This window comes from Antechinus flavipes, chromosome 2, assembly GCF_016432865.1.
Source record: "Antechinus flavipes isolate AdamAnt ecotype Samford, QLD, Australia chromosome 2, AdamAnt_v2, whole genome shotgun sequence".
NCBI lineage: Eukaryota > Metazoa > Chordata > Mammalia > Dasyuromorphia > Dasyuridae > Antechinus > Antechinus flavipes.
In genome coordinates this window covers 24091844-24111306 of record NC_067399.1, presented here as the reverse complement: position 1 = coordinate 24111306, position 19463 = coordinate 24091844, and the positions used below count along the sequence as shown (strand labels likewise).

The 19463-nt window shown below is 56.5% G+C and overlaps 1 protein-coding gene across 1 annotated transcript in view; it reads left to right on the top strand.

Moving 5' to 3' along the window:
• The window catches only part of RNF24 (ring finger protein 24), an 83403-nt gene extending 72029 nt beyond the window's left edge, over positions 1-11374 (top strand). Inside the window, exons 5-6 of the mRNA XM_051974332.1 lie at positions 4742-4821; positions 5982-11374. Of these exons, the coding sequence (XP_051830292.1) occupies positions 4742-4821; positions 5982-6120 (219 nt within the window). The 3' untranslated portion in view covers positions 6121-11374. The remainder of the gene's footprint in view (positions 1-4741; positions 4822-5981) is intronic.
• Positions 11375-19463: the final 8089 nt, after the last annotated feature.

Below are 19463 nucleotides of genomic sequence, written 5' to 3'. Positions count from 1 at the left end.
CAGACTTAGGCGATGGTAGTGTTGTCCCTTCTGCTTAGGGACCTGCCTTTCTGGGGGGGTGCATGGTACATGGTTCTGCCGACGACCCCCGCCCTTTCCTCTGCCTCAGTGATGCCGCTGAGCCAGCCGGGACGTGGAGCCCAACAGAACCACTCGGCTTTTCCCAGGGATCCCCCTGTGGCTGCTTAACTTCCCCGGCCCATTCTCCCCCGGTCTCTCGGTGGCAGGAGTCTTGCACCAAAGTGTTTTCCTTTGTGCATTCCTGGAGCCTAACAAAACAATGTCTTAAACAATACTTGGCGCCGTGTGCTGATTAAATGATTACCAACGGAGCAAAAATGGTTACACATTGAATGTTGTTTTACTATTGATACTGAAACTAGTGAGCAATTGAACCGAGGTTCTGGAATGCCTGAGACCATGAGAGCCATCATGTGACTTCAGCCCCAGGGCAGCTGGGACAGCCAGCCCTTACTCCACTTGGCTCAGGGACCCATAGCAACTGGTCAGACAAGGACAGGCTGGCAGGACGCAGGTCTGGGGCCACAGAGTAGATAGAGGCACCCAGACTTTTTCTGGACTTTCATCTGTATGCGGGTTTTAATTTTTTACTAATTGTTTGCTATTGGTTGTTTTAAGCATTTCATTAAAGAGATGGTTGGTTTGAGAGAGAGAGACGGAGAATCAGAGAGAGAGACAGAGACAGAAAAAGAGAGAGAATCAGAGAAAGAAAGAGAAAAAGAGAGAATCAGAGAGAGAGAGAGAGACAGACACGCAGAGAGACAGAGAAAAAAAGAGAGAGAGAGACACAGAGACACAGAGACAGAGACAGAGATAGAAAGAGAATCAGAGAGAGATAGACAGAGACAGAGAGAGACAGAGACAGACAGAGAGAGAGAGAGAGAGAAAGAGAGAGAGAGAGAGAGAGAGAGAGAGAGAGAGAGAGAGAGAGAGAGAGAGAGAGGGATGGTGAACACTCAGAAAGGGAAGTCGTGGTCACAGAGCCCAGCTTGACTGCATCAAGAAGAGTTCATGACAGACTATTTCCTTTTTGACAGTTACTAAGCTTAATCGGATGAGCAGAATCCTCTGGATCACTAGATCTCAGCAAAAATTTGGATAAAGTAACTTATGCCCTTCTTCAGAGAAGGAAAACTATGGATCCAAGATGATAATAACATCAGATGGATTCAAAGCCGGTTGCTTGGCCAGACTCAGAATCACAGTAAATGGACCCCCGCAGGAAGTCTCCAGGGGAGCCACTCAGGGCTCTGTGCCGGCTCTGCAGTGTCGGGACTGGGAGAAAGGTGCCCGGTCCCCACGGTGGCAGGCGGCCCAGAGCGAGAAGGGAGAGAGCGCCTTCCAACAAGCTAAACCCTGGGGTGGGGGGAGAAAATGGAACTCACTGGGGTGGGAGGTCACGTTTTAAACTTGGACACCAGAGAACCACTTCATACCCATAAAGTGGGAGAGATGGATAGTCAGGAGCTCTGAAAAGGGTCTCTGGGTTTTGGCGGACTGCGAGCGTCCTGGGCGTCAGTCTGGTGGCCAAGAAAGCGAGTTCATTCCCAGTCTGAATTAAGGGAGACGGAGCTTCCAGGAAGCCTGTGGCGGCATCCGACCTCCTCTGGAGGCCAACCCCTCTCTGATAATCTCCCCGTCTCTCCTCTCACACCGGCCTCCCCTTGATGCAGACCCTCCTCCCTCCCTGGACTGTAGCCTCCATCTGCTTTGGGTCTCCTCCCCGAGGTTCCCACCGTTCAGCAGCCAAAGTCCGGCTCAACAGGGCTGCCCCCCCCCCCCCCAGTAAATTCCCAGAGCTCCCGGGGGCCTCCAGGTCCGGATACACACCCTCAGGTTGGGAGGAAAGCCCTTATAAGCCAGCCCCACCCCTGCCCCCGACCCGCTCGGGGCCTGGAGCGCTCTCCCTCCTCTGCTTCCCCCGCTGGCCTGCCCGGCTCCCCCAGTGCTTCTCCCTGAGCCTCCCCTCCCCGCTGGGGGTCATGCCCCATTTATCTCGGGCACCGCTTGCTGTCTTTATATCATCTCCACCACCAGACCGTGAGCCCCTCGAGGGCAGGGCTGCTTGTGGACCTTGGTGTCCCCAGCACTTAGCACAGCGCCCAGCACAGAGCGGGCACTTAATGTCCGGTGACTGGCCGCAGAAGGGAGGGCGGGAGCTTCAGGGCTGAAGCGGACGGCCGTCCCGAGGGGGCTGGGCCGTCCCGAGGGGGCTGAGCCATCCCGAGGGGGCTGAGCCATCCCGAGGGGACTGAGCCGTCCTGAGGGGGCTGGGCCGTCCCGAGGGGACTGAGCCGTCCCTGGGCCTGAAGCAGCTGGACGGCCCCGTCAGCGCTGACAGAATGGGGACTCCGCCTGGCCCGGGCTGCCTGGCTGCTGAGCTCCTTCCTGCCTCTGAAATGGCCCCAGCCTGGCTTGCGGAGGGATCGGGAGCCTGGGTTTGGTTCTGGGAGGACGGCTAGGAGGCAGCAAGTCACGGGAAAGGGCTGGCTCCGACCCGACGCCCCGAGGACACCTGGACCGGCCATGCTGCAAGTCCTCAGGGGGAGGGCCCTGGCAGGCAAAGGGCGCAGCCGTACCCAAGAGGAATACGGAGGCCTGGGGCACACACTGCTCTCCCGCCTTCCATCTTGTCGGCAGTCGTGGGAAAAGACTCGTGTTTGTGAAGAATACTGTGATTTTGGAAGCAGCGGGGCCGTCGGCCTTGTGCTGGATCAGGGGTCGTGACCTGGGCGTTCTTCAGCGGGTCGGGGGCTCCTTGGCGCAGCCCACTGAGCCCGACTGACGGACGAGGGGGGGCATTGTCTGGCACGGCTGTCATGAGTCACTCCTACAGGCACGGACACCGGACACGGAGCCGTCCTGAAGTCATGGCTGCCCTTCTGGGCCCTCTAAATGGAATCGAGCATTGAAAGCGGTTTCTCTCACTTCTCCGTTACTACAAGTCAGGACGAAGGTGCGCCAGACTGTCCCAAAGAAGGAAAAGGAAGTCTGAAGCCACAGAACAAACGGTTTGCCCAGAATTCTGTGGCGCGCCTGGGGCTGGTCAGCTGGGTCCTCCATCTCCGTCCGCTTCCATGCGATCCTGGCTCTAGAGAAGGAAGGACTTCAGCGACAGAGAAGCCAAAGCCTGGGGGAAGATGGTTTGTCCAAGGCCACGGGGACATCAGCGTCGTCAGAGGCAGAGGTGGGATTCGAACCCAGGCCCTCCTACCTCGTGGCAAGTACTTGGACTTCCTGGCGTGTGTCAAGTGCAGGACGGGACCCTTCCTGATACCTCTCCCTGGTCTCCTATGGACCCACGCCTCGGCATCCCCCGGGGCTGTAGGCTTTGAGACCCGAGGCCTTCAGATTGTTTTATCCAGAATCCTGGAAAAGGCCCGAGCATCCTGAGGAGGAGGAGGGGGAAGAGGAGGAGGAAGGAGGAGAAGGAGGAGAAGGAAAAGGAGGAGGAGGAAAAAAAGATGAAGATGAAGAGGAGGGAGAGAGGCAGCCTGTGTAGCGGAGGCTTGACCCTTCCAAGGGAAAGACTCTGGCCTCGGGGCCAGCCCTGAGAGAGGAGAGGCTCCGCCCGGCCCCCCTGGGTGCCCCAGGACCCAGATCTCCCCTCACCGTAACCCGGCTCAGTAGGACTTTTCTGAGCACGGAGTCAGCCACTTTAAAAACACTTTTTCTTTTGTGTCGAATGAACCCGGGTGAGGCGCCCGTCCCCGGAGGTGTATAGAGATCTTAGCGCCAGCCCACGGGCTGTGTATAGTGCTCCCATCTCAGCGGGAAGGAGACCAAGACACGGCCCCTGAGCCGGAGGGACCCTTTCCCATGACCCCTGAAAGGCTCACGTCCTGCCCTAAGATAACCCGCGCTCCCGGGCACTACCCGCCCACCTCTGGGCACCCCGGCGCCCCCGCCCCCTGTGGGCTCCCGGTGCTCTGCGGGGAAGCTTTCTGAGGGGGCTCCCCGCTGCCCCCCCCCAGAGCGAGAAGCTGGGCCCAGGGGCCTGAGGAGGGGAACGGGGAGCAGATTCCCACCCTCTGCTTGGCTGTTTCTCTTAGACCTTTTATGCTCCTGGTGAGGAAAGGGAAGCAGGAGAAAGCAGCTTCGTGCCCCCCTACCCCGTTAGCTTGCCCCCTCCCTCCCCCCAACACCACAGCCCCGGGAAAATTCTGCCACTGTTCCCAACAGTTGGCTTGGTTTCTCTGTTCCCTTTCTATGTTTTCAAAACTTTCTAAATTATGACGAATCAGAATCGAAGGCCCTATAATGAGCAGATGCACCGTGGGGTCCCAGCACTGGGCCTGCCCACAAGAAGACCTGAGTTCAAATCTAGCTTTAAATGAACACTCAGTAGTTAGTCTGCCTGGACAGTAAGGGACCTTGTGAGAATCCGATACCCGTGTGAAAAGTGCTTCGGGAAGGCTCACGGAACCTGGGGAGCCCAGTGAGCTGCTCCTTGCCTCAGGGTCTGGCTCCAGTTGAATTGTGATCACAGGACTTGAGTGGCCAGAGCCAGAGCCAGGACAGCCCCGAGCCCTCTCCTGGAGTGTTCCCCGACTCCTGGCTTTTGTTTCCCCAAAGCTTCAGTCATGTTTGAGAAAGAGCCACATTTGGGGGTGAGGGGGATGCTCCGTCCCTGCAGGGTGAGGAGGGCCCCGGGCTTGGGGGTCACCCGGGCTGCTGTTTCCAGCAAGGAGTCCCTCTCACTTGGGAATGTTTCTTTCAGATCTGTGCGGTCTGTTTGGAAGATTTCAAGCCCAAAGATGAATTGGGTATCTGCCCGTGTAAGCACGCCTTCCACAGGAAGTGAGTATGGGGCTCTTGCATGTTGTGGTGTACTTACATCAGTGACAGGATTGTGCAGCTTTAAATTAAGGCCCCGTGGGGACTAGGGACCCCCTCCACACTAATGCCATCGGCCAAGGTCAGATCCACCCCTCTGTTGCCCCTTTTATTTTGGGCTATGTTTACTAAATCCCAGAAAACCCATTTTCTATTCCCTACTCCCACCCCTAGATGGCAAGTAATCTAATATACGTTAAACACGTTAAAATACATGTTAAATCCAATATATGTAAACATTTATACAGTAATCTTGCTGCACAAAAGATGAGAAAGAAAGCAAAAAGCAAGCAAACGACAGCAGAAAGAGGGAGAAGGCTGTGCCGTGGTCCCCACTGGGTGCCGAGGTCCCTCTCCATCCCAAGTCCTTTGGAACTGGCCCGAGTCACCTCGTTGTTGGAAAGAGTCACAGGGACAAAACTTTTGTCTTTGACTCTTTGCTACATTTGGAAAGGAGATTTCCAGCGGACAGGAGGCTTCGCAGTTGGGTACAAAGTGAAGTTTATGGCGTGAGAGTAGATGGCAAATCATCAAGGGGAAAGGAAGGAAAGCACCCCCAGCCGCCCACACCCCTGCCCTGTTAGAGCCAGAGCAGCGGCGGCCCAGGGCCCGGCGCTGTCCGCTTGGAGGTCATGGCTCGTGAGCAAAATAATCTGGTCAGCGCGTGTTATGGCTTTAAACCGGAATCCGGGACATGGGGTTTGGAAAAATATACTCATTCTCTTGCTGAGCATTTTCCTGACGGCCTAAAATAATTGCATTTGCTCCGTTTTTCTCCAAGAAGAGTCCGTTCCACTTCCCCACCTTCCAAGACAATCTATTCCTTTAGGGAATATTGAGTGACCAAGAACCCCGCGCACAGGAGGGACTTTTACTAGACGAGGGCCGGGACGGGCGCTGGCTGTCTGGGATGTGGCCGCCCGGGGCAGCGCCGGAGAATGGGGGGACGGCCCGGTGCCCCCAGACTGAAGCAGAGCAGCCCCACTCTTGGGCTTCAGCCCCCGGGTTGGAGCCTTACGTGTCAGTGCCTCGGGAAGGCCGTCAGGAAGGTGTGGGGGCCGCCCCCCGGGAACGGGCTGCCGCAGGGCACTGACGCCCCTTGTCCCTTTGTCTTTCACTTGCAGGTGCCTCATCAAGTGGCTGGAGGTCCGGAAAGTGTGCCCGCTGTGCAACATGCCGGTCCTGCAGCTGGCGCAGCTGCACAGTAAGCAGGACCGCGGCCCCCCGCAGGGCCCCCTCCCCGGGGCCGAGAACATAGTCTAGCCCCGCCCCCAGGACGCACTCGGGCACACGATATCGCGAAGAACCCCAGGCGGAGGGCCGCTCGCCCCCCACCCGGCCGCCCCGCACAGATGCACCAGTGATCCCCGGCCCTCCCGAAGAGCTGCTCCTTTGGGTCCCGAAGCCACCGGAAGCCTCGGCCGCCCTCCCACGTCCTGGCACGGAGGGCCCGCGGATGGGGGGGGGGTCACCCCGCGTGCGGCCCCAGCCCCTGTGCCCGCCCAGAGTTTGCCTAGGATAAGCAAGAGTGGGGGAGGGTAAGTGTGGCAGGAGGGACTGCGGGCTGAGCCTCGGGGGCTGGACCCCGGACCGCCAGGCCGAGCCCCCCCAGAGAGCAAGCGTGAAGCTCCCCGAGCGGATGAGCCGGCCCGCCCCAGACCCACCGGCGCCCTGATCCTGGATCTCCGAATCCCGTGGTTCCGGTGAAAGTCCGGAGCCGCTGCGGGCCGGATTGGGCAAGGCCCCACGGCCCTCCGCACTGGATTGTCACCGGTGGTCGGCATTAAGGAGCCGGGGAAAGAGCGGGGGTGGTCCGCGCGGCCCGGCCAGGAGTCGGCGGGTTCTCACCGGGACTTCCGGCTGGCCCGAACTGAGTCACCGGACTTGGGGTGGCGATAGCCGAGACCCAAGGGCTCAAGGGAGCGTCTGGACCGGGGCGGCGCCCTCCCCGATGACTCAGTAAGCCTCCGGGAACTGGGCCGCCAGCGGATATACTAGTGACCGTGCGGTCAGATTGGACCCCAGCGCCCCTGAAAGTCAGCCCCCCAAAAAGCACCTACCTGCCCGGTCCCAGGCTGGGCCCACAACCGTTCCCTGCCCCGCTTCTCCCCAAACCCCTCCGTTTGACCCCAGTTCTACCCATCTCTTGTTCTGATTAGTTTCCAGTTAGCTCTCAGGCGCTGCTCGGAAACCAGCCCCCGGCGGAGCCCCCGCTCCGAATTTTAAAAAATATTTGAACTTGTAAATATTGTGTTGGGCAGCCAGGATTAAGGAGGCCTCGGTTGTGTGTTTAGCTTTGTACTTGGCCCTGGAAACATGAGCAAAAAGCGTATTTATAGAAGCCAGAGATGGCTCTGTCTCTTGCACTCAGACTTTTGTAGACGTGACCCAAAAGTAGCTGATCTTTGGGGGTACCAGAATATGTTGTAAGTTAGCTCTTAGAAAGAAGCGCACGGCCTCGCCGGCTCTTCCCGCAGCCCAGCCCAGCCCCTTCCCGGGCGAGGCCTTCCCGCCTTTATCATGTCCCCCACCCGCGGGAACACGGCAGCCAAGGCTGAACTGGAAGCAAAAGATTTCATCCTCGAGTGCTTCCCACGGCGCCCCCCTCCCCCCTCCCCACCACCCACTAGAAATCAAAAAGGGATTCCCACGGTTCGGGGGCTAGGAAAGGAAAAGGATGGGAACTGCTGTTCTGGGGAGCGGCGGACTCCTCCCCACGTCTGATCTGGGGGGTTCTGCCGGTCCTGTCCCGGTTCTTGAACAAGGGAGTGGAAGGGAAGGCTCTTTTTATAGTAGAGCTTTAACCTGTTGGGCTCCATGCTTATTTTCTGAGCCATTAAGGAAAGGATACCAGTTATAAGCACTCCCGCCTCCCCTCTGACTTAGCGCTTTCCTTGTCTGCATTTCTGGCAGTCCTTAAATGCCGGGAAACCAATAGATTCCCCTGAACTTGATGAAACAGGTTTACAGTAAAATATTTTTAGTGACCAATGTTAAAAGAGAATATTGGGCTTGTCTCTGGATCTATACAGTGTAGTTACATTGTTTACAGCCTAGAAATTTCCAGGAACATGGAACAGCTTTGGAATAAGTGCCATTTCTTCCATAGGGGGCCACGATCAAAATAAAAGGCAGAAATCTGGGGACGGGTGAAGCTTTTAGCTTGTGCTCCCCGTCCCCTCCGACCCCGCTGTCTGAAGGACTACACCCTTGGGTGCTCTTGCTCTGCTGCTTTGAGTAGGGACCTCAGCAAGGGACTGTTTTTTTTTTTAAGGGCAAAACATTTCAGTCCAATATCTCAAATATTCTTTCCAGCTGAAAGCCTGTTCAGACGTTGACTGTATGATTCCAACTTAGCTCCGCCCAACGAAGGCCAAAGTAGCAAAATCAAAATGTCTTCTCATTCGCAGATCGGACCGGAGTCCAAATGGGTACAAATGTCCCAACAGACTCCACCTGGTGTCCGTACTGTGTGTGTTTACACTGATTAAGCAGAAAGTCCGAGCCGTCCCCACGAATCCATCTTGACATTTGTCAATACGCAAAGTGGATGATGTTGAGCAAGCGATTGATCGGAAGAAATCTCGGCTCTGCTTCGTCATCAGCTCCTGTGATGGAGTTTGAGGACCCCGTGCCAAAAGCCAGTCACTTCTCCCGGTCCCTTAAGCCTCGTGACCCTGACCTAGCGGAGAAAGGAGGTATAGAGCCCGTAGTCTTTGTGAGGGAGAGACCCTCTGGGCCCAGCCTTGCTCAATGACCTCAGCCAGGGGCATTCCCTGCTCCTTCCCGGACCGGTTCTGACAAATACTAAGCGGACTGTGATCGTGTGCTCGGGCCAGAACAACACAGAACGTAGGTGTAGGCGCCAGTGCTGAATCCAAGAACGAGAAAGGAGGAATGAGGAAAGAATCCCTTTGATCCCTGAAATCAATCTGAAAGCCCTGGAAGTCACTGGTCGCTCCCCATCTCTTGGTGAAGATCCAGGGGGAAGTTTAGGCCTTTGGGGACGTTGGCCTACTTAGCCATCAGTGATTTGTGTGTTTCTAACTGAAATGTGAAGAAAGGAAGCTAAAAAATTGGACTTTCTCGACCCTTCACCAACCACTCACTCGCCTCCTCCAGCTGCTGACCCGGAATCTCTTGTACTCACTGGGGCTCAGGGACAGGACACAGGAACGCGGGGCCTTCGATGCCGGGCCTGGGAGGCAGCTGGGGCCTTCCCCGCTTTCTTAGCTGCAGAATCTGTAGCATTTTCCACTTCCTCAGATGAGACCCCCCCAGGAGGGATTTAGGGACAGTGAATAAACGAAATGAAAGAGTAGCCAGCACCTCCTCCTCTGGCCGGCGTTGTGCTGGGCTCCCTGCCCTCTGAGGGCTTGTGATCTAATCATGGAGCCCACCCCTGGAGAGTTCGGTCCAGAGTAAGAGCCCCCTCGTGTTTCCCTCATGAGCCCCCCATGACTAGGATCTCCCCTGTCAGATTGTTACCACGACCACGATGAGACCGCTCCATGACCTGCAGGGGTGGCCGGGGATGGTCACTGTGCCGGCGGGCTCCCAGGGCCGCCCTCGCCCCTCGGCCTCCCCCCTCACTGCCCCAGCCCGGCCACGGCTCCCAGAGCTCTCCGGGCTGGCTGACCGTGAGCCATCTCTCGGAGGGGAGCCCTTCCCGGCCGCGGTCAGTCCATCCGGAACCACAGAATCGCTCTTGAACCACATTCCTTTCCAGCAAGGCAGATCCTCGGTTACGACATAATGGAATTCCTTGTTTCTAGACAAACGGAACCTTCCACTCCCTCCCTCACCCTGGCCATAAAAGCTGAGATTTGACCTTTTAAGTGCCCAAACAACCAGAGATGGGACATGGACTCGTCAGGGCCCTCCTGTGGCCCCGGGCCCAAGCCAGCCAAACCATCCCCCTCCCTGACCGCCCTTGCTTTAGTCAGACCTTTTCCATCCGTGCTGAGACTCATTGAAACCTCCCCTTCTCATCAGCTCCTTAGAGAAGATGGAGCCCCAGGGGGCTTGGGGAGGAAAGGGTCCCATGGCTTGTGCCGGGCTGCCCGAGACGGGTGCTCCTTCCCTGAGGAGGGGCCGGGTGGGGAGAGCCGTCTCCTTCTCCAGGCGGTGGGCTGGGAAGGCCCAGGCTCCTAGTGGCGGCTAAACCGCCTGTAATTATGGAGATAGCATTTGAAAGCAGATCCTTGACAGCACATCTGAGGCATGTCCACTGGGGGCCGCGTGCAAAGTTCCCCTCCCCCCCAGCCCCCACCTTCTTGTCTTTTCTGAGTCCTGGACGGGCTGTCAGCTCTCCGTGGCCTGCCCGTAATATTGGGCTGGCCGGGCCCTGGGCCAAAAGCACTTGAATCCTGAGCCTTGAAGCTGAAACTTGAAAGGAAAGGCTCGGCAGAAGCACTTTTCAGACCTTTTCAGACTTTGTTCTCTCCATCCCTCTCTCAGACCCACATCCTGAGTCACTAAACCTTCTTTACCCAAACTGCAAACAATCGTTGGGGAAAGGAAAGGGTGTTGTGCAATCTTCCTGCGATGAACTTTGCCACCGGATGGCTTTGGGGGAGAATCAATCGCTGCTTTTTTTTTTCATAAATGAAGCTAAGAATCTCAAAGATTGGTGGGCAGGACTCGGACGCTTACTCCCATTCCAGAGTCTGTAAAAATATCTTGAAAACTACGTATTTTGGAGTTCAGATTTAGGATCGAGGTTTGTTACCAGTCGTTCTCATCAGCATTATTTAAGTCTCCCGTCTTCCCGTGTGAGTGGCCAAGAACCCTAAATCGGACTCTGATTTCCGCCCCCATGAGCTGGAACCGATTTCTCCTAGAACGGAACCCCTCAGACGTCCCTAGGACTTCTTTCTGATAGGACTGGAGCTGCCCGGGGCCTGACGCCAGCCCTTCTTTTAGCCTTTGGGCCCATTGGTGCCATCTGGTTAGCTGGGCACGGGGCTCGGCCTCCTGGTCCGTCCCGCCAGAGGACCGGGATACTGCTGTTCGGGGGAGCTCTTCCTGTTTATCATTTGTTGCCCCTCAGGATGGCCGGAACGTCGTTCTCCTTTAAAAGAACAATGAATCGCAAGGCAAGATATCCAGTATTAACGAATGGATAGACAAAGTCTCCGGTGAAAGAATAAGACAGTTCCCCCACCCCCGGGAAGGGGAGCACGGCCAGCCACTGGATCGGTGTCTCGGGCACTTCCTCGAGCTGGTCTCCACGTGGCGCTCGCTGCCCCTGGGTGATTCAAGTCGATATCGTGTAACTCCTGCAAAAGTTTATGAAACTCTGAGCCTCTGGTTTCATAGACATATTTATATACTAAGGATTCTGCAGCAGAATATTTTTGAAAACATTCGCTGTTTTTGTAAGCTCTATTTTTGTATATTTAATTGCTATTTTAAAATTCTAATGCATCTTTTGCTAATCACATTCTTGTTTTAAAAAAAATAATGTTTGCATGTGATTGACTTGAAATGTAAATAAAAGCAGATTTTGAAAATACATGTTGTCGGGACGCATCCCTCTCATTGTGGCGAGCCCCTCGGGGGCCCCGAGCAAGGTCCTCGGGGAGCAGAAGCCTTCGGTGGGCTGGAGCGACTAGGCAAAGGCTGGCCCTCAGTTTGGGGCCTCCCAGTGAAGGAGAAGCTGAACCCGGGGAATTAACCCAACGGCAACAATGCCCGAGCCCTTGGCAGTGAGCATCCCCCACCACCCCCCAGACACCCCCATGGGGGATGGCAGAAGAAATGGGAGAAGCCGCTTTCCGGGGCCTCTGGCCTCAGGGAAGGGCGGGAGATGGGCCCAAGTAACTAACAGCTATTGGGCAACGGCCAAGGCCGTAGGGTCCGACCCCTTCTGCACAGATGGGAACAGGAGAAGGCCTGCTCCCCAGTACATGGGCCTCTTATTCAGTGCCTTCTGTGTGCCAGGTGACTTGAGGGTTGCAACGACGGCAGGCCCAGCAGGTTCTGTGGGTGCTCAGGGGCACAGCCGAGACTGGCAGCAGGGAGTGACCCTCAGGAGGTGGAAGGTTAACCGTGGGCCAGGAGGTGGGGGCCTCGGGTCTGGGGAGAAAAGACGAAGTCCGAGGCCTTCTTGGGGCTAAACCTCAAAATCATCAATAAAACGTTCAAGTTACAAGTTCCCAGCATCTCAGTGATCCCAGGGCTCGGACGTCTGGAGCTGGGGGGAGCGGGGAACTCTGCGGGATTTAAGGCTCAGAGGCCCTGGAGCCCGGGACCGAGCCCAGAGGGGTGGGCGAGTCTGGGGCGGCAGCTCGGACCGAGGGCGGCTTTGTCCCTTCTCCTCCGGCTTTGGGAGAGTCTGGGCCCACCTGGAGGGTTCAGGGGCTGCCGAACTTCCCGCTGGTGTCCTAAAAGGCTCCCTGGGCGGCCGACACTTACTACTTCCTGGCTGTGTGACCTTGAGCGAGTCACCTAACCCAACTGCCTCAAAACCAAGCCAAAAAAGTCCCATGGAAGGTCCCGAAGTGAGAGGGGGAAAGGAGGCCCCTCCCCCCTCCCCACTCCCGCAAGGAAGCCTCCTCGGTGGAGGGCTGCAAAGATGCGTGCTCCCACTTAGAACTGTCTCCTTTCTCCTAGCTGTCCCCCGCCCACAGTTCTAGTGCACCGGTGATGTCACAGGCCCTTTGGCACGAGGTCCATAACCTGTTCTTGACCGAGACATTGAAGTATGGAGGCGAAAATGGGGTGGGGGGTCTTGACCCGCACCCTCCACTCAGCGGACACGCTCACTCCGGTCACAGGACACGCCCACCCCACTCAGCAGACACGCCCACTCTGGTCACCCTCCACTCAGCAGACACGCCTACTCTGGTCACCATCCACTCAGCAGACACGCCCACTCTGGTCACCCTCCACTCAGCAGACACGCCCACTCTGGTCACCCTCCACTCAGCAGACACGCCTACTCTGGTCACCCTCCACTCAGCAGACACGCCCACTCTGGTCACCATCCATTCAGCAGACACGCCCACTCTGGTCACCCTCCACTCAGCAGACACGCCCACTCTGGTCACCCTCCACTCAGCAGACACGCCTACTCTGGTCACCATCCACTCAGCAGACACGCCCACTCTGGTCACCCTCCACTCAGCAGACACGCCCACTCTGGTCACCCTCCACTCAGCAGACACGCCCACTCTGGTCACCCTCCACTCAGCAGACACGCCCACTCTGGTCACCCTCCACTCAGCGGACACGCCCACTCTGGTCACCATCCACTCAGCAGACACGCCCACTCCAGTCACCGGACACGCCCACCCAGTCACCTGCGGGAAGGAGCCCTCTGTCCTTACTGCTTCCGTTCCCCTCCCCCCACTACTTCCAGGCTCCTTTACCTGGATCTCCACAGGCCTTTTCTCGGCCCCCACCTCCCCAGGACCTCTGACCTTGGGTTCCCTTCCCGCAGTTGGCCACTGTCCCACTTCCTTGGCCGGATCTTCAGGTCCCACCCCCCAAGTCTCCCCAGACTCTGCCCTGCCTCCACCTTCCCTTTCCCTTGGCCAGCTCTTCCCAGAGGACTTCCGGGTCTATCTCCAGGCCTGCGCTCTCTCCCGAGGTCCCACATTAGCGGCTGTGTTCCCAGGAGCCCAAGTTCAAATCCCGCCTCGGACCCCGAGCCACAGGGGCCATGGACAGGCCGCTTTCCCGGCCTGTTTCCTCATCCCTGAAAGGCGTTAGGCGGGGTGGCCTCCGGTCTTCCCGTGAGAGGCCGAATGTTGCTGCCCTTGCCCCGACCTGGCCAGCATCCATCCCCGTCTGCACCCCCTGGGAGACTCGGGAGGCCTGGAGGGGCTGCTGAAGCCTGCGCCCAGCCGACCTCCCTGCCCCGCGGGCCCCTTCCCACCCCCGCCTGCCGCCCCGACACCTTCCGTGACTCTCCGTTGCCTGAGAAATAATCCCAAGTCTCCCCCGGACCTTGAAGGTCCAACATCGGCCGGTCCCGCTCCCGTCCCCCGCCCTCCGGTCCCGTGTGACGGCGCTTCCGCCCTTGCCCAGCCTGGGACGCTTTCCCTCCGCCTCTGAGAACGCCCTGCTCCCTTCCGAGCTCTCGCAGCCGCCTCCCCCGGGAGGCCTTCCCGGTCCCTCCGGACTGTGTGGTGACTGACCTACGTGGCATCCCTCCTACAGAAGTTCCTGAAGGGCTGCGGCCTGACGCAGAGTACCTGCACATAGTAGGCCCTTTATCAGTACTCGAATTGAACTTGACAGGGAAAGGAAGCATTTTCTGCAATGATTCAGGATCAAGCAAAGATTCTCCTTAAGAAAAAGAAAAATTAAGGGAAAAAACCAGACAGGAACATAATTGTAAATTTTTTTATACAAAGAAAGTCAGATTAAATAATCGGAGAAATATTTATTGTTTACAAGTGGGCTAAGCCAATATAATAAAATTTTATTTAAATTAATCAAAGTATTCAGTTTCAATTTCAATTAAATCACTCAAAAAAAGTTAATTGAATTAGAAAAAATATAATTCATTTGGAAGAACAATAGCTCAAGAATACCAAAGGAATTCATGAAAATGAGTAAAGGAAGGAGATCTAGCAGTCCCTTCTTAAATCTTAAGAGTCCAGATCTTAAATGCATCATAAGCTATAATTATTTAAACTTTCAGCTACCGACTAAAGAGCAGAATGGTGGATCAGTGTAGATATACAATATACAGTAATAAAAGACTGTAATAAGCTCCTGTTTAACAAATGTAAAGGTTTAAGCTTTCGGGATAAAAATTCACCATCTGGTTAAAAAAAAAATTTGGAAGGAAAACTAGAAAGCAGTTTGATAGAAACTAGGTATAGACCAATATCTTATACCATTTACCAAGATAAGATCAAAATGGATACATGATCTTGACATGAAAGGAGATATAAGTAAATGAGAAGAACATGGGATGGATCCCCTATCAGATTTATGAATAAGACAAGAATTTATGAATAAACAAATTAGAGAGCATTGTGGAATAGAAAGTGAATAATTTTGATCCCATTAAGTTCTGGTTTTTTTTTTTTACAAATAAATGTGTCCAAGATTAGAAAGAAGTGGAGAAATGGAGGCGAGGGATTTTATAAGAGTTTTTGGATAAAGGCCTCCTATCTCAAATATGTGGAGAACCTTGTCACCTTTTTAAGAATACAAATCATTCCCCAGTTGATAAGTTGACAAAGGAAATGAACAGGCGGTTTGGGGAGGAAAAAAATCAAAGCTATACATCGTCACGTAAGAAATGCTCCAAGTCATTATTGATTAGAGAAATGCAAATTAAAACAACTTTGAGATATCATCTGTCACCCATCAGATTGGCTAAAATGATATGAGAAAATGACGAATGTCTGGGGGGATGTGGGAAAAACGAGGACACTCATTCACCGGAGGTGGATCCATTGGTGGTGGAGAGCAATCTGGAACCTCCCCCAAAGAGTTATCAAACTGGATATACCCTTTAAGCCAGCAAGATCACTACTGGTTCTGTTTCCCAAAGTGATCAGGGGAAAAGGAAAAGAATTGAACGCTTCCAAAATAGTTACAGAAGCTCTTTGTGGTGGCAAAGGACAGGAAATGAAAGGGATGCCCGGCCATTGGGGATGGGCTCCGGGATCGTCATGGTTACGGCAGGTAAGGAGTTCTGGGCAGGCTGATCTCAGAAAAACCTGGAAAGACTTGCATGAAATAAGGAGAACAGTGAAATCAATAAATACATGAGAATAATAAAATTAAGAAAACATCTAAATAATACTGAACATTGAATTGAGTTGAATCTTGAATAATACTGAAAAAATATTGAAGGAAGATGCTAATGGCCTCCAGAGAAGGAGCTGAGAAGTCCAATATGTATTTGTGGATATACTATATATATGTATATGTCATATATAATGTCAGACGTTTCTCCAACTCGGGGCTGGGAAGGAGGAAGGGAAACATCTTGGATCCCAAATGTAACAATAAATAAATAATTTTTTAAAGAAAAACAAGAAAACTCAGGGATGATCTCTTCAAATGGAAAGGAGGGAATGGGTGATGTGAGATCGCCCCTCTGTCAGGTGGGAGGAAGTCATCAGTCATGATTTCTGGGACCTCAATGACATAACCACTGTAGTCCGGGGAAGAGAAGCCGAGAAGAGGAACATGTCCGGTGTAGCTGGAGGTGGGCAGGGAGCTTGACCCGAGTGCTGGCCCCCAGCTGACCAGGGCTCCTTGAGGGTGGGAGCCATGTCTCCACCTCCTGCCCTTGAACTGGGATCTCCAGAAGGGACACGGGAGCCAGGAGTCCAAAATCCCCTCAACGTCACCCCAATAAGTGGCTGCCCCACTTTTGCTGGATCACTCTTGGGGGTCGGCCTTGTGGACCACTCTGTCCATGAGGTTTTCTCCCAGAAATGCTCACGTGGCCGCTTCCCAGTCCAGTGAATTATTGGAAGCTGAGTTTGGCGACATTTTGGCTGCTGAGCTCAGGCCCATGGGGCGCTCCCTGAAGACCCGGCCCCCCAGCTGGACACCTCTGCATCGAGCCTACATCTGCCCCCCCCTCCAGCCCCCCTGCAGCACGTGGGGTCCTTCCCAAGGCGGGGCCCTCAGCACGAAGCCCTCCGCCCCAGATGGAGCCTGACCAGGAGGAGGGACCCCCTGATCCCAGACCCCCAGCCCCCAACTACAGGAGAACATCGGAGTCGGAGCCTCTAAGCCCCCAGCCCCAGAGGGGACCGGGGGTCCTGCTCCTTTGGTCTCCTCCCAGGGGCCGGCATGGAAGCTCTATCTGGAACAGGACCCGGAAGGGAAACCTCTGTTCCTCCGTGTTCGAGGGGAGGCTCTGGAGCCCCTCGGGAATGCTGGGAGGAACCTCTGGCTCCCTAGAATGCCTGGGATCCTTGGGCAGAGCTTTCCCTCATTTCCTTTTCTTCCCCTAAACAGGCTTCCAGGGCCAAATCACTCCAAGATTTCACTTTCTGTTCTCCCAGAGGATCAAGATTCCCAGCACAGAAAGAGTTCAAAGAAACTGAAACTGTTCCTCCCGGCACACATCTGCCTCCGGGATGAGGGGCCAAATGGGCAGGGGGCTCCCTGAGCCCGGGAGGGGGATGGGAGGGAAGGGGCTCACTGAGCTGGGGAGGGGGATGGGAGGGGGATGGGAGGGAAGAGGCCTGGGGGGGGGAGGGGAGCACCCGTCCCTCTGCCCCCAGGCTGGTGTCTTCTGGAGATAAGCGACCCCTTCAGAGATGGCCCCCAAAGAGAGGGGCGTAGAAGAGATCAAGAAGGGGACCCCCAGAGCATCTGCGGGGGCCCTCCCCCTCCTACAAGATCAGCTAGCCCCCCCCATACCTGTAGAGGAGGTTTCTCATTCCCTCTGTCCCCAGAAGCCAGGGCCCTCACCCTGTCCCCATCCCCACCAAGGAGCCAGAAAGGGCTTTTTGGGGGGCCTGAACTCAAACCCCAAGGAGGCCTCTGAGCAGCTGGTCAGTCCTGGCAGCGCCTCTCGCTCCTCTGGGCCTGAGGGGGTCTGATGCTCTTCGGGGTCCCTTCCAGAGCTAACCATGTGTCCAGGACAAGGGGCAGAAGAGCATTAGCCCGAGGGGAAGGCCGCGGGCGCCGGGCGGGGGCATTCGGGACCTCTGGGCGCCTGTCCCGGCCCTCGGTCTCCTGCGGGACCAGTGCCGGGGCTTGGCTGCCTGGCAGCAGGCTGGCAGGGCAGAGGTTCCGGGGAAGGGCGTGACCGCTGGGCAGTGCCCACTGTGGGAGCAGAAGCCAGGCGTTGGGGGAACCCCCACAACCAAACGGGGCCCCCGGGGTTTGGCGGCCAGGAAAGCTCGGGGAAGGGCTGCGGAGGGACGGCGTGGGAGGGCATTTCCACGTCGGAGCTCTGAGGAGGGGGAGGGGAGGAGGCGCGGGCCTTCCTAGACCTCGGGTCCCACCTCGGCGGGCAGGCGAGGCGTAGATAATGCCGACTCCTCCCCTCCCCCGCCTCGGAAGGGCCCGCTCTCCTCCCCTCCCCCGCCTCGGAAGGACCCGCTCTCCTCCCCTCCCCCGCCTCGGAAGGACCCGCTCTCCTCCCCTCCCCCGCCTCGGAAGGACCCGCTCTCCTCCCCTCCTCCCCAGCTCGGGGCCTTGGAGTCCTGTGGGTGGTCACCAAAGGTGGGAAGCGAAGGCTGAGGCCCTCGGCCCCGGGGGAGGGGGAAGGGTCTGGGCCGGGGTCTGCTCGCAGGCTGAGTGACCACGGAGCCCGGCTCCAGCCTCAGCTCTGCGCCTGCGGGAAGGCGGGAGCCCCTTTTCCACAACTGTAACTTGAGGGCCCCGACGCCATCTTGACCTTCCCCCGGCCCCACGAGAGTTCTCCGACGGCGCGGCCCCTTCCCAAAAGGCAGGGAGACGATAGTCCCCTTCCCACTCTCTCCCCGCCCAGCACCAGGAAGCTAGGAGCAGAAGCAGGCGTTCCGCAGGGCCGGCCTGGGGATTTTCCACCGCCTCCCAAGCTCCATCGGTGCGCCTGCCCCCGGTCACCCGCCCTGGCTGGGAAAGGTGGGGGGAGGGGGACCGAAGGGCAGGATCTGGGCCGGGGCCGGGGACCCGGCGCTCTCCCCCCCACGTCTGTCTCGGGAGGGCGCAGACCCTGCCTGACAACAGCCTCCCGCCCACCTGGAAGCCCAGGGGTCCGAGGCCAAGGCCGGACGCAGGACGTCGGGATCCAACCCACGGGGCCACGCTGCCCCCTGGTGGTAGCCGCTGCCCTCTGCCCGCGGAGCCAAGCCCCGTGACGGCTCAAAGATCCCAACCTGGACCGGGTCGGTGGGGTACGGGCGAGGTTCGGATGAAACCGGACCGGGATGTTCGACGGCACAGTGGTGGGAGATGACGTGGTGGCGATGATGATGACGAAGATATTTACGCGGCACTTCCGCGCCCAGCGCTGGGCTGGGCTTTAATCCCCACAATCACCCTGCGGCGAAGCAATTAACCCACTTTCATAGATGGGCAAACTGAGGCACACAGGTTGTGACTTTCCCAAGATCACGCAGCTAGTAAGGGCCACAGACCGCATTGGAACCCGTCTAACTGCTGGGCTCAGTCAAGAAAACCCTGCACGCCCATGTGTGTCGACTCCCTCTTAAAAAAAAAAAAAAGAGAAAAAGATGGGTTTTTTTTAAAGCATTTATCGAGTGCCTACTATATGCCACGAGGACAAACATTAGCTTCTGCGCGGGGGAGCTCGCGTTCTAACGGAGGAGGTGGTGACTAATCAGCGAATCGGGAAGAAATGAACACAAGGGGGTTTGGGGAGGGATTCCCCTGCAGCCGGGGGCGTCGGGCAGGGCTTCCTAGAGGGACTTGCTTGGGTTGTCCAGAAGGAAAGTATCCCTGGTGGTCACCGCTCCCGCCCTCGGCCGCCGCTCGTCGGTGACTTGCCGGTCCTGGGTCAGCCACAAGCCCTCGGGAGCCTCAGACGGACTTAGAGTGAGGGGAGGGGTTTTCTCGGTAGGATTTCACTTACGCTGGTAAGAAAAAGTCCCTGCTTCCCGGGCAGCTGCGGTAAAATGGAATAACGGACATAAAATGCCTTCGGAACCTTCGATTGAAGT